We start from the raw sequence: 12,268 nt of genomic DNA on the forward strand, positions 1-12,268 counted from the left end.
ATTATGCATTATGACCAAATACAATTTTGCTCTGTTCCTCACACAAATATCTTGTACGGCAAAGCAGGCTAGAAATATAGTGTTCTTTTTTGGGGCTTGACAGCTACGGTCACTGCCTAATATCTCCATTTGTGTTTCATGGAGAAAGCACAGGGTTTGGACAAGCACAAGGCTAGGTAAATTATGTAAAAATGTTACAATTTGGGTGAACTATTTCTTTAAAATAGGTTGAGATTGGTGGAGCTCCAGCTCATGTGATGATGGCAGCTGTCTGAAGGCGACAGGTCTCGGTTTAATCAAGTTAACACAAGCATGCGAGGAATGCAACAACACAATTACCGCTCTTTATATAATATTCATCTGTACACTCCAAGGTTATCAACACACATCCACTCCCCTTTCTGTGTCTCTCCCTCAAACCGTTTTGTTTCTCTTTCTGTTCAACACAAAGAGCACAATGACTGAGGATTTGTGTTACTGACATGCCAGCCAAAAGGTCTGGACGTTGTTTGTGCTTTTGCCCCTTTCCGGCCCAGAAGCCCCCTGATCCGGCACAGCTGATTAGTCTTCCTGAAGACATACGAGAAATGCTCTGATGGCATTAGGACAACACAGAAAAAAACTAATAACCATGGAAATTATTTAGATTTTACTGAACTCATCAAAACATCAGAACTTACACTATTGAGAGTATGCTTTTTTCCTAAGCAACTTACAAATGTGGATCATATGCCAACAGAGAGCCAATAATACACAGTTTACAATAGCAGGTTTATTAGAAAGCTAGTATAGGAGACAAACTAGAACTGAGAATAAATGGAGAAAAGTAGAGAAAGGAGATGATTTTGTTGATGATTTAACTCTAAGAAAAAAGTTTGAAATAATGAATCCATTTAAATTTGTCTACAATGTAAGCAGAAGCCTTTAGAGCTACAGAAGATGAGACTTTTCAAGATTTTAAATGTATATGTATATGCATGCATATAATATATGTTATATCCAAAATATCCAAAGTTTTGACAGGTAGTGCATAGTGCAATATCAAGTAGGAAAAATAAATGGATGGATTGCTTGAAGATGTTTTGCTCTGTAGCAGAAATAAGGTAAATGTCATGAATAACAATTCCAGGTCATTTCCCCCCAAAATACATATTCACATAAAATGCGAAACATTTTACTTTTTTGACAATTCAGTTCTATTTCCACCATAAATGTGCATAATCATTCTGAAAATAATGTCACAGTGCAAAATAACCTTATATCATAATATACTTCTTTATATGATTCCCTAGGGTTTTCCTTTGGTTTTAGGATAAATGTGATCTGGACACGTTCTTGTCAGGTTTTCAGGACATTCAGTCCAACTGCAGATGGTATTATTTTCTTTGCAGGTGAATCTTGTGCTGTCATGTCTACAGTGTTTGGTTTGTAAAGGCTTACTCACCTCTTTGGATGATTGTCAGGGCTATTTTCAGCATTGCGGTTGGCCACCAGTAGACCTGCGGTTATCACCTTTTGTGTGTTCACCTGCACCCCTGCTGCGGTTTAAGAGGCCGGGCATGAACCATTAACCAGAGGTTATGCTCGGAGTAGACCGCCTCAGGATGTGTCAGAATGATTTACACGACTCAACCGTGATGTAAATACCAGCACTGAAGCCCTTCTGTTGCCCACATAATGAATCCAGCTGTCAGGGTGCTTGTTTTGACACATGAGAATCAAGGGGTCACGGAAAAAAATCACTGCAAATATAAAGCATAATATATAATATAAGTTAATATACTTTTCAGGCCTACTTCTTTTGATGACCTCCGAATGAGAAGTCGTCAGGCTCCGTTTCAAACATTCCAGGCATCTTCAGAGGCATGAAGGCATGCTGGGTCGGGCCAGATCTCAGGGCACACATAAGGTGTTTGTTAGTTATGGATAGCAGGTGGACAGGCTGTCATCAGCAGGTGCCTGCAGGCAGAGTTAGGCCAGGTGATGGAATCCAGTCTGGAGAAAGACCAGGCCTGTGTTAGGAATCTGGAGAAAGACTTAGAGCAGAGCTCTGCGATGGACTGAGAAGAGGGAGAGATTTCTCTGTCACTGGTACAGTGGTCATCCTGGGTCTGGGTAGAGATAAGGATGTGTATGCTTTGCATAAATGTTTATGCCGGGTTAGAACGGACTGTTCGCACATTTCGAGACCTGCCCTGCCAGAAGAAAAAGACGGGACATATTTCACATAACACAGAGAAAAAAAAATTACATACATAACTCAAGAACTAACTGATTAAATACATTTCATTATTCCTTATTTAGCTTCTCAATTTTTTTATTTTTGCAACTTTTTGGTTTTGCAGGTCTTTTTTTTTTTTCAAAAAATGTTTTTAAAAATAATATTGAATGATGTACTACAATAAATATTATACAAATACATGATAAATATGAAATTAAATTATAATACGTTTTCATTATTTATTATCGTATTTTTCAGACTATAAGTCGCACATGAGTATAAGTCACATCAGTCCAAATATACGTCATGATGAGGAAAAAAACATATATAAGTCGCACTGGACTATAAGTCGCATTTATTTAGAACCAAGAAACAAGAGAAAACATAACCATCTCCAGCCGCGAGAGGGCGCTCTATGTCTTCAGTGTAGACTACAGGGGCACTGAGCAGCATAGAGCGCCCTCTTGTGGCTGGATACGGTAATGTTTTCTCTTGGTTCATGTCAAATTAATTTTGATAAATAAGTCGCACCTGACTATAAGACGCAGGACCAGCCAAACTATGAAAAAAAGTTTGACTTATAGTCCAGAAAATATGGTAGATTTTTTTTTTTATATCTTGTCTTAAAACTTCAAAACATTATCTGTTTGCAGGTTTAAATAAAAAAATAAAAAAATAAAAAAAACTCTTCAGACTGTCATGCTATTTTAACATTTTTTTATTGCCTATTCTGTGTATCTATGTTTGTCCAAGTTATCCAAAATTGGGATCTTTTCATCCTGCTTACATTTGTTGTTTCTCTCTTATCAGTCTTCCTGCTTAAAGCGGTTAATCATTTGTGTTCAGAGTTTGTTTAGATACGCTGAGACCTGTAGTGAGAAAAAACAAGAGCTTTTCAGTGTTCATGTGCTTTACGGCTCCACATCCACAGCTGGAATAACATCTTTTAACAGGAAGTCAAATCAAACAGCTGCACTAGTCATGCTTAACGTCTCATGCCCCTTTATTAAGAGAGCATACTGTTCACATAGTGAAAGAATGAGACTGAGCATTCTTACCCATAGAAACTTTTGCATGACAATTTAGATGTCTTCAAAAATCAGTCTGTACTCAGTCTAATGCTATGCGGTTGCTAGGTTGTTCTGGATGATTTTAGGGAATTGCTGTATAAAAATTGGTTCTCGAGCAGTTCTTTGTGGTAGTTGAGGTGCTAAAATGGCTTGTAATCATAAGTGCTATATAGCACCTACAAAGAACATGTAATGGTTCATCACTGGGGTTAAAGTGCTATGTACTGTAGTACTTAAAGTGGTTCACCTATGATTACGAGCCAAAAAAACACTTTTAGTGCTATTTAGCACCATTTCTCTTTAGATTGTTTTTCACAAACATCAGCAATACAAGACATGTTGTGATTTTTCAGGTGCAGCACACCTGTTAAGCTAGAAACTCTGTTAGTTAAGGCTCAGTACCTTTTTAAGGAACACTTTATCAATGACAAGTCAAGGTCACTGATAAACGAGAAACTGACATTGCGAAACCCGATGTACTCTGTCAGCATTAAGACGAGCAATTAAATGGACCGAGCAAATTTAACACAAATGCCAGATGGTTGAAAATAACACATTTATATATTCAGCTGTCAAAACAAATGGTAAGAGCCGATGGCTTCCAGACCATGTCAAATTCCTCACTTTCATCTGAATCAAATTTTGCAAAGACACGCTTGAACTCTGGGTATTTAAAAAATTGTTGTCCTTGGAATGACACAACTGAAATCTGACCCAAGTTGCCTTGACTTTATTTACTTACCACAACCAGTGAGAGAAAAACCAGTATTATGTTTGTGGGTTCCAAGTCACCGGCTTAGTGGTAAAATCACTGTGACACAAGGCCTCTTTTGGCCCAGATCACACATGAAATACTGTATCCCACAATGCAATTTGTTTAACTTGACCTTTCATAGTCTGATGAATGAACTGGTAATATCAACCATGACATCTCTTTTTTTCTATTTTTTACAAAAGAAAAGCAAATGTATTTAATTTAATTTGTTATTATATTTATATTTTATTTTTACTTTATTTTCTCCATTTTATTTTATTAGTGGTTTAATCTTTATTTCTTTATTTTAAATTTTTTACTTTGTTTTATTTTTATTTTTAATTAATTTATTTTTTGTTTTGCTTTATTTTTTTTTGCTTTATTGTATTTTGAAATATATTTTATTTTCATTTATTTTTATTTTATTATTACTTTATTTTATTATATTTCATTTTCATTTTAAATGAAGTTAAGGCAACTTTAATATTATTATTTTAATTTATTTTTACACTAAGGAAGTCCAAATCATATCATTTGCAGCTTAAGATATCTTGCAGTCTTATGTGTGGTTCAGCAGTTTGTGGAAAGTTAAATTAATAAATAGTTTTTTTTTTTTTTTTACACATCATTTCTTGTCCACCGATTAGTCTTTAAATGTCTGACTCATGTTTGTTTATTTGTTATTTTTGTTTTATTTAATCATCAGACATGATGTCATGATGCCAGGGGTCTGTCTAAAGTCTGTCTCCTTCCTTAGGAGGTGCTTTCACACAATAATGCTGTCTGTTTAATCATCGACTGAATAGGCAGCTGTCACTGCTTTTAGACACAACTGTGGAAGGAGGCTTCCTGTTTGTGCACAGCTCCAGTTCCTCAGATGCAATTTTGCCTGGAAACTGTTTTTCTTAATGCTCCAGTAAAGGCAGTGCTAGAAATGATGGTCCGCCATCCTGTTTGTGAAGCCCAGAGCTCATTTGTTGAAGGGAGGCGGGATATTAGTTGTGGCAGTGGTCTGAGCAGAAATCCTATTATAAAGGACTTCAGCAGATTGTGAGTTCTGACAAAGCAAATCACATCAGTGAATTTCCAAGTCTGTTAATTAAATACCATGCGTACATCTGTTATAAAATGCTCGCTGTTTAAAACTATGTGAATATACTGAAATACAGAGTTCTGGCATGAAACTCTAGATGGCACAGTCCGATAGGTCTTAAGCTCCGTTCACACCAAGAACGATAACTATAAAGATAACTATAAAGATAACGATATTAGCGTCCACACCAGCGAACGATATCGTCAGTTTTTTCAGAACGCACGTGCGTCTGCCGCTTTAAATCCTTTGGCTCGTTATAGCAGGATGGATTCTGATTGGATGTCAATGTTTATATCGTTCATCAGCTGGAAAAAAATCGTTCTCAAAGTGATTCCAACGACACCGTTTCTCTGTGCCTTTATCGTTGTAGTTGTAGTGTGGACTCTGCTGTTCTTTAATATTGAGAATGATTTTTAGAACTATATCTTTATCGTTATCTTTATAGTTATCGTGCTTGGTGTGAACGGGCCTTAACTCAATATGAACTAATGACATCATCACATGTTCTGTGTGAAAGTTATCCGGTTATCAGTTCATCTGTGCATGTTTTCCAAAAACATAACAAGTTGCACTGCTTCTGAAACCACTTTCTATTTCAGCCAATGTCATGAATCCTTCTTCAGTCTTTCTCTTCCAAACATCTGGCTCTGACTGGTTAAAATTAAGTCCTTTAGTTTTGCTATTTTTTCTTGTTGAAAATCCCATTTTACTTGAAAAATGTCACATCACAGTGGTAAAATGTGTTGACATGTTGACATGAAAGTCACAGAATTATGCCTGACATTTTTTTTTTCTTTCTGTGTTGCAGGTATCGTCCTCCTGCGTTCCTGTTGCCAACTATGAACTGGTAAGAACGTCTGTGCTTGTTTTTATGACCCGTTTGCGATCGTTTCCTAGAACCGTCATCACTCGGAATCTGCACTGTTAATCAGATTGATGATAAAGTGATGTTTGTCTGCTTCCGAGGCCAGAACGTATCATCCCACAACCGTTAATATTTATAAGACGGAAATAAAAGCTTGGGGTCTTCGGTTCAGATCTCTCCCAAGACCTAAATAAGCCAGGGATAATAACAAAGCTTGAGCGATAGCATAGTGAACATTCCTTTTTTGGTTTGAATTGTGATTTTGATCTTTCTTTCCTCCTCCTCCTCCTCCTCCTCCTCCTCCTCCTCCTATGTATGCCTGCCCGTGCAAGGCAAGCCAGAATCCATCATTACTCTACCCACGTTACTAAAAAGCCTCTTGTTGTACATCGTTTCCTCAAAATGGAACGCATATTTTGAGTTGTTGTTTTTTTTGAGGGAAAGATTGGCTTTCGTCAGTTGGACATGGATTGGTTTATTCTTGCTCTCTTACCCTTCATTACTTCCCAGATAAAGCATACAATGGTGGATTGAGTTTGGAAGTGCATGCAGGTACTGAATCTCATAAACACACACTTGAAGTCAGATGGCCTGTTTAAAGACTAATCATTTGAACTTTAAAAAACTGATGTTCTGAGGACAAGTGAGAAACATGTTTTCAAGACACGAGACAAATGCTACAGGACTGCAAAAATACAAGTTTATTCACCAATGAATTGTGTTGCATCTATTTGCATTAACTTAAGCAATAAGCTCCAAGAAGCTGTGGTTAACAGTGAATTTATAACAGCTAAGGGGCATTGTTAGGCAGGCGCAAAGCAGAGTTCACTGTAAACCATGGCTTCACTGGGCTTATTGCTTTTATAAAATGGGTTATTACATATACGTAGTAAGGTTTCACAAAATAAACAGAGCTAATAAAGTGTACTGATATTAATAAAAACAGCATTCTTCCACCAAACAATGTAGTTCCTCAGAAACAGTTATGGTTCCAACAAAAAGTGGTTGCCAAGCAACACAGAGAAGTAAACAAAGGTGTATGTTTGTAGAGTAATTTACAACAGCTTTGAACGAGGCTCAGCCAATCAGAATCAAACAATAATTAAATGACTGAAATAATATCAATTAAATTTGAATATATAATCTAACGTGAATAGGTTCAGGGGAATGTGAATGGAGCACTGTTGTTGATAACTAAAACTAACTATTAAAAAGCTGAAGTAATATTGCATATAAATATTAGGTGAAATTTTTAAAACACATGATAAAACTACTACAATTGAAATAAAAATAAATGATAAAATATATATTTTTTAAAAAAGCTAATGAAGTAGTTAGTTTTTGTTAACAGTATTATATTGATCATTTTAAAGTGGAAATGACAGGAAAAATTTTGAGAGATATTTTGTCGGTGTGATCGTGGGGGTCTGTGGCAGCTGAACTTCTCTAAGTAGAACACATCAAGAAACACAGAGCAGTTGTCCAGAAAGAAAGTGAAAATGGCTTGGACCTGCAGACTGAACATCCCAAACATGAATATTTAGTCTGTGGAGAAACGCTTTTGTGATTGTGCCACTGTCCCTAAGCACTGTACCTCTCTCTCTCTCTCTCTCTCTCTCTCTCTCTCTCTCTCTCTCTCTCTCTCTCACACACACACACACACACACACTGCCTTCAGCAAGGACAAAGCTGCTGAACTCATTGTTTACAATGACGCAGCTCACTGAAGCCAAAAACCACCCTGTTTAATGGCTTTTCAGTGAATTCAGGAGTATTTCTGTGTAGACCTGCTTTCTCGTCACTCCATGTTTGGTAAATTCTCCTCTGCTAAATGTGTCGGCTGGCTGGTGGTTAGACCTGTGATCTGAAACCCAGTAACAAGGATCAAATGCCTGTGTGAATTAACAATTGTGTATGAATATTTTCACCATAGGTGATATGATCTTAAAAACATAACACGGCATGTGAAGTGAAGTGAAAGTGACCCATACTCAAAATTGGTGCTCTGCATTTAACATACAAAGTGCACACACACAGCAGTGAACACACACACACCATGAACACACACACGGAGCAGTGATTAAAAACGTAACATAGCATGTCAGGTAGTATATAACTTTATTACAGTAACTATTACAGTACGTTACTGTATTACATTTGTGAATTCTTCTGGAAATTCTTACTGAATTGTTATTAAAACAATGTACAAAAACATATTATTATTATATGTTTTGGGTGAAATGTGACCTGTTCATGTTTTTGTCAGATGAACTGATCTTGTCAAGTACAGTGTGTATTTAACTCTTCGTGCCCATGCTGTACTTTTTTATTAGACACAAGTGGACGTCCAGACTCATATATTAGGTGGGCGTTATCTCAATAATATGCTCTCTATGTCACTGCTTTTAAATTGAAGACGGGCTTCAGGCTTTCTCTTTTAGAGCTGTCTGCTGTCCTCTAGAGCCATCTGGTCTGGGTCTGTTTCACCACAATGTGATATTGGCCATAATTGGCCATGAGAAGGTGAAACGCATGCCGGGCCTCGGATGACATTAAGCAGACCAGAGTTACTCTGGTCTTTCCAGCTCTTTCTGTGTTTATGCTCCATGCCCAGGCCCCTTAAGGCTCTCTGCTTCGCATCCTTTCTCTTTCTTTTGTCAATGCATACGATGCATAATGCAATATCTTAAATGTATGAGTCTGCTTTGGTGGGGAGGGTGGTCCTCTGTGACGTCCTCCCCCTGTTGTGAGCGTTAACCCAGGGTCAGAGGATTGCTTTGGGAAGTTTTTGTTCACAGGTTCCTACAGCTCAGAATTCTTGAGCTGAATACCATCTTCGGAATTCTTTCCATAGAACTGTCCTGTGATGGAAGGCAGGCACAGACCCTCCATTAGTGTAATGTAAACAGAGTGCCACTGAAATGCACAGTGTCCCGTCTGTTTACATTTTTTCCATCCCTGCTGTATTGTGCTGAAAGGTTGCAGGTGACCTTTAAAACTCTGAGAGGAAGGCTGTTGCTGATGTCAGGTTATGTGCATGTTCCTCACCTACATCGACATTTCCACGGTATCCTGGGTCTTATGCTCTGGAGACCCGGCCAACTTTCCACCCTAGTTGTCGATGATTTTATTTATCAAGGGTTGCTGTTGTTTCAGCCACGTCTGGACATTAACCAAACACATTCAAATCACACTGTAATTGACTTTGAGGTGCTGGAGACAGGAATGAAGAAACATGTCCTTTTTAGGTGCTCCCTGTGCTGTGTTTCGACAGAGATCTTCAGATCTGCAAGCCGAACAGCTGCCCTTTCCACAGTTTATGAACCAAAACACAGAGTTATTGAATAATCCCATATGATGAGGGGTTGCAAGTGAATCTGTGTTGTCGATGACCTAACCAAGCCCTTACGCCCCATAAAAAAGGCATTTAACCATTTAAAAGAGGTCATATCAGGCATTTATACTCTATTTTTAATCATTATATGTATCAGTATATAATTTGTATATATTTTCTTTATAAATCTATTTTTATATATCATAAAATAATATATTTTAATGGATTCAAAATAAATTATATATAAATAAATATATATATTATATATAATAATATTTATATATTATGTGATTCATTTTTATGTTTTCTTATGATATATTTCAATAAATTATAATTATACAATCATTATAAATTATAATGGAATTATTAATAACAGTCATTTTATACAGGTATAAATAAAATTTAATTTAATTGATTTAATTGTTTGTTTAATCTTCACTTTGTTAACTGCCTTTAAGGCCTCTTTTTCTTTTAAACAGTTTCTTTATGAAGTTGCATCACATTGTGACAGAATCATGTACCAGTAGGTACTGAAACAATGTTGTAATTGTTGAAACTGCAGAGGTGTAGGTGCTACACACAGCCAGAAACAGTACAGGTTTGACAGACCTTATTTTACTTTTACCGTTAGTATTGTTACTCTTCTTGAAGGGATAGTTCACCCAAGAATTTGAATTTCAGCATTATTTATTCATCCTAATGTCATTGTGAACATTCTGTGCTTCTGCCAAAAAGAAAGAAAGTCATACTGTTTTAGAATAACGTGAGGTTGATTATATAAAGACAAGGAGTTTTCATTTTTGGGGGAACTCTCCCTTTAAGTTTCTTAATTCTCAGTAGGTGTCTTTAATGTGATAGTGTGGCCATGTTCAAATACATTCATCTGTCTGACTTAAGAAACTTGTATATGCAATGAACAGTTTCTGAACCTTAAAGTATGTTTATAGTAGTTCATTGTGCTGTTGATAGGAACGGTCACTTCTTATAGCCACCAATAGGGGGCAGCAGGCAATATGAAGTGTTTACAGTGCATTCACCTTGGGCTTAAAATGCCACCTCCTCTTTGTGGTTTCCTTTTGTTTCTTTAGCCCTGCACTGTTTTTGAGGACAGATCTGATCTACATCGTTGCTGTTCTGTAAGCAGTTGAACTACGATCAGTGACTAAATGTCTAAGAACTCTGAACATAGAACAGGCAATTTTTCCCATCATTAGACGGACAAGCATATGGTACATTTGACAAAATGCCTTTTTTAACTGTGCGGTTTTAGGAATTTTCATTGGGATATAAATCTGTGGCCCACAGAAATGCACATGAAAGCTTTTAAAAATGCCTTTTATACCTGTTGCATACAAATTATGGTCTAAGGAGTGATTTAGGACAAATAGCAGCTGATCACATGTATTCCAGAGGGGGGATACAAGGAACAAACAGAGTTGATCGCAGTGAAACGTTAAACTATAATTTAACCCACATGCAGCCGAAATGAAACAGGAGGACACAGGGAGCCTTGTTCTAAATGCAGAGTAACTGCAGCAAAACAAAGGGCGAGTATTTTGGGATCTCGGAGGAGAGGCTGGAATACCACATAGGGAGGGAAAGAACCAGACTCACTGAATCTTCGTGGACACACCCTCAACTCCACTGGACTCCTACCAAACTGACGTGATTGCCCATCTCTCTCTGGCCTACGTCTGCTCGCTGTGGGTACAACATTTCACAAACACTTTAGCTGCTTTTCCCTTTAAAGTCGGAAGTGGGATATCCCTTTCTTCTGACCATAAAGATGATGTATAACCTTCCAGAAAACAGTAGATAGTTTTTAGGAGGACAGTGACCATCTTAAATCAGTAACAAACCAGCTACCAGCTGGTCGTACCAGGTTATTTAGGCCAAAATCGTGTTTTTGGATGTTTCATATTAAAATTAAATTATAGCCATTTTTTTATTATTATTTACAGTATTATATGTTATTTTAATAAATTAATTAATTTTATATATATATATATATATATATATATATATATATATATATATATATATATATATATATATATATATATATATGTGTAATAAACTTGGTTCCATCATAAAATGGGACTGTTATCTAAAATTCTGATTCCAAAAAGTAAACGTAGAACTACAAGATATTTACTTGCAGTTATGAGTAGGGTTGGGAGATTGGGCAAAATTAAATAAAATCTCGATTTTTTTTTTTTTTTTTTTTGAACGATTGACTGATTGCTTTTTTTTTTTTTTTTTGTACTGAAAATTTAGCGACAACATGATTCAGCTTACTTTTTCTTTATTAACCCTCTAGTTAAAGACAATTCTATTCCAAGAGCAGCAGAAATGAAGTTGTGAACATGATGTAAATGTTAAACAAATCACTTGTTAAATATCTTTGCAGAAAAGAAGCATGAAGTAGATTAGATTAGATTCAATTTTATTGCCATTGCACATGTAAGGTACAATGCAACGAAATGCAGTTAGCATCTAACCAGAAGTGCAATAAGCAGCAGTAAGTACAGAATATGCAGTCTCTGCAATATGTTACAAATGTACAATAAATATATAGATAAGGTAGTACTATGCACATAATTAACAGATTTTTTAATTACTGGGCAGAATTCAGTAAGGAGACAGCTGTAGGGAAAAGGCTGTTTCTGAGTCTGCTGGTCCTTGTCTGGAGGTTCCTGATGCGCCTCCCGGAGGGCAGGAGGGTAAACAGTCTATGGTCAGGGTTAGAGGAGTCCTTAACAATGCTGCTTTCTTGATGTAGACAGCAGTTTCTCTGAATGTCCTCAATAGAAGACATCCCTGTGATAAGTTGGGAGGTTTTCACCACCCTCTGCAGTGCCTTGCGGTCAGCAACTGAGCAGTTCCCATACCAGACTGTGATACATCTGGTCAGGATGTTCTTGATCACAC

General features: G+C 36.8%; 1 protein-coding gene across 10 annotated transcripts in view; it reads left to right on the forward strand.

Annotated features, from left to right (window-relative positions):
- The window catches only part of LOC113108284 (tensin-1-like), a 242,767-nt gene that overhangs the window by 133,447 nt on the left and 97,052 nt on the right, over positions 1-12,268 (forward strand). For all 10 annotated transcript variants that reach the window (XM_026271224.1, XM_026271220.1, XM_026271223.1 and 7 more), the window contains one exon: positions 5,947-5,985. In XM_026271224.1, coding sequence (XP_026127009.1) covers positions 5,947-5,985 — 39 coding nt within the window. The remainder of the gene's footprint in view (positions 1-5,946; positions 5,986-12,268) is intronic.

The sequence above is a fragment of the Carassius auratus genome, chromosome 9 (genome assembly GCF_003368295.1).
Source record: "Carassius auratus strain Wakin chromosome 9, ASM336829v1, whole genome shotgun sequence".
Classification (NCBI taxonomy): domain Eukaryota; kingdom Metazoa; phylum Chordata; class Actinopteri; order Cypriniformes; family Cyprinidae; genus Carassius; species Carassius auratus.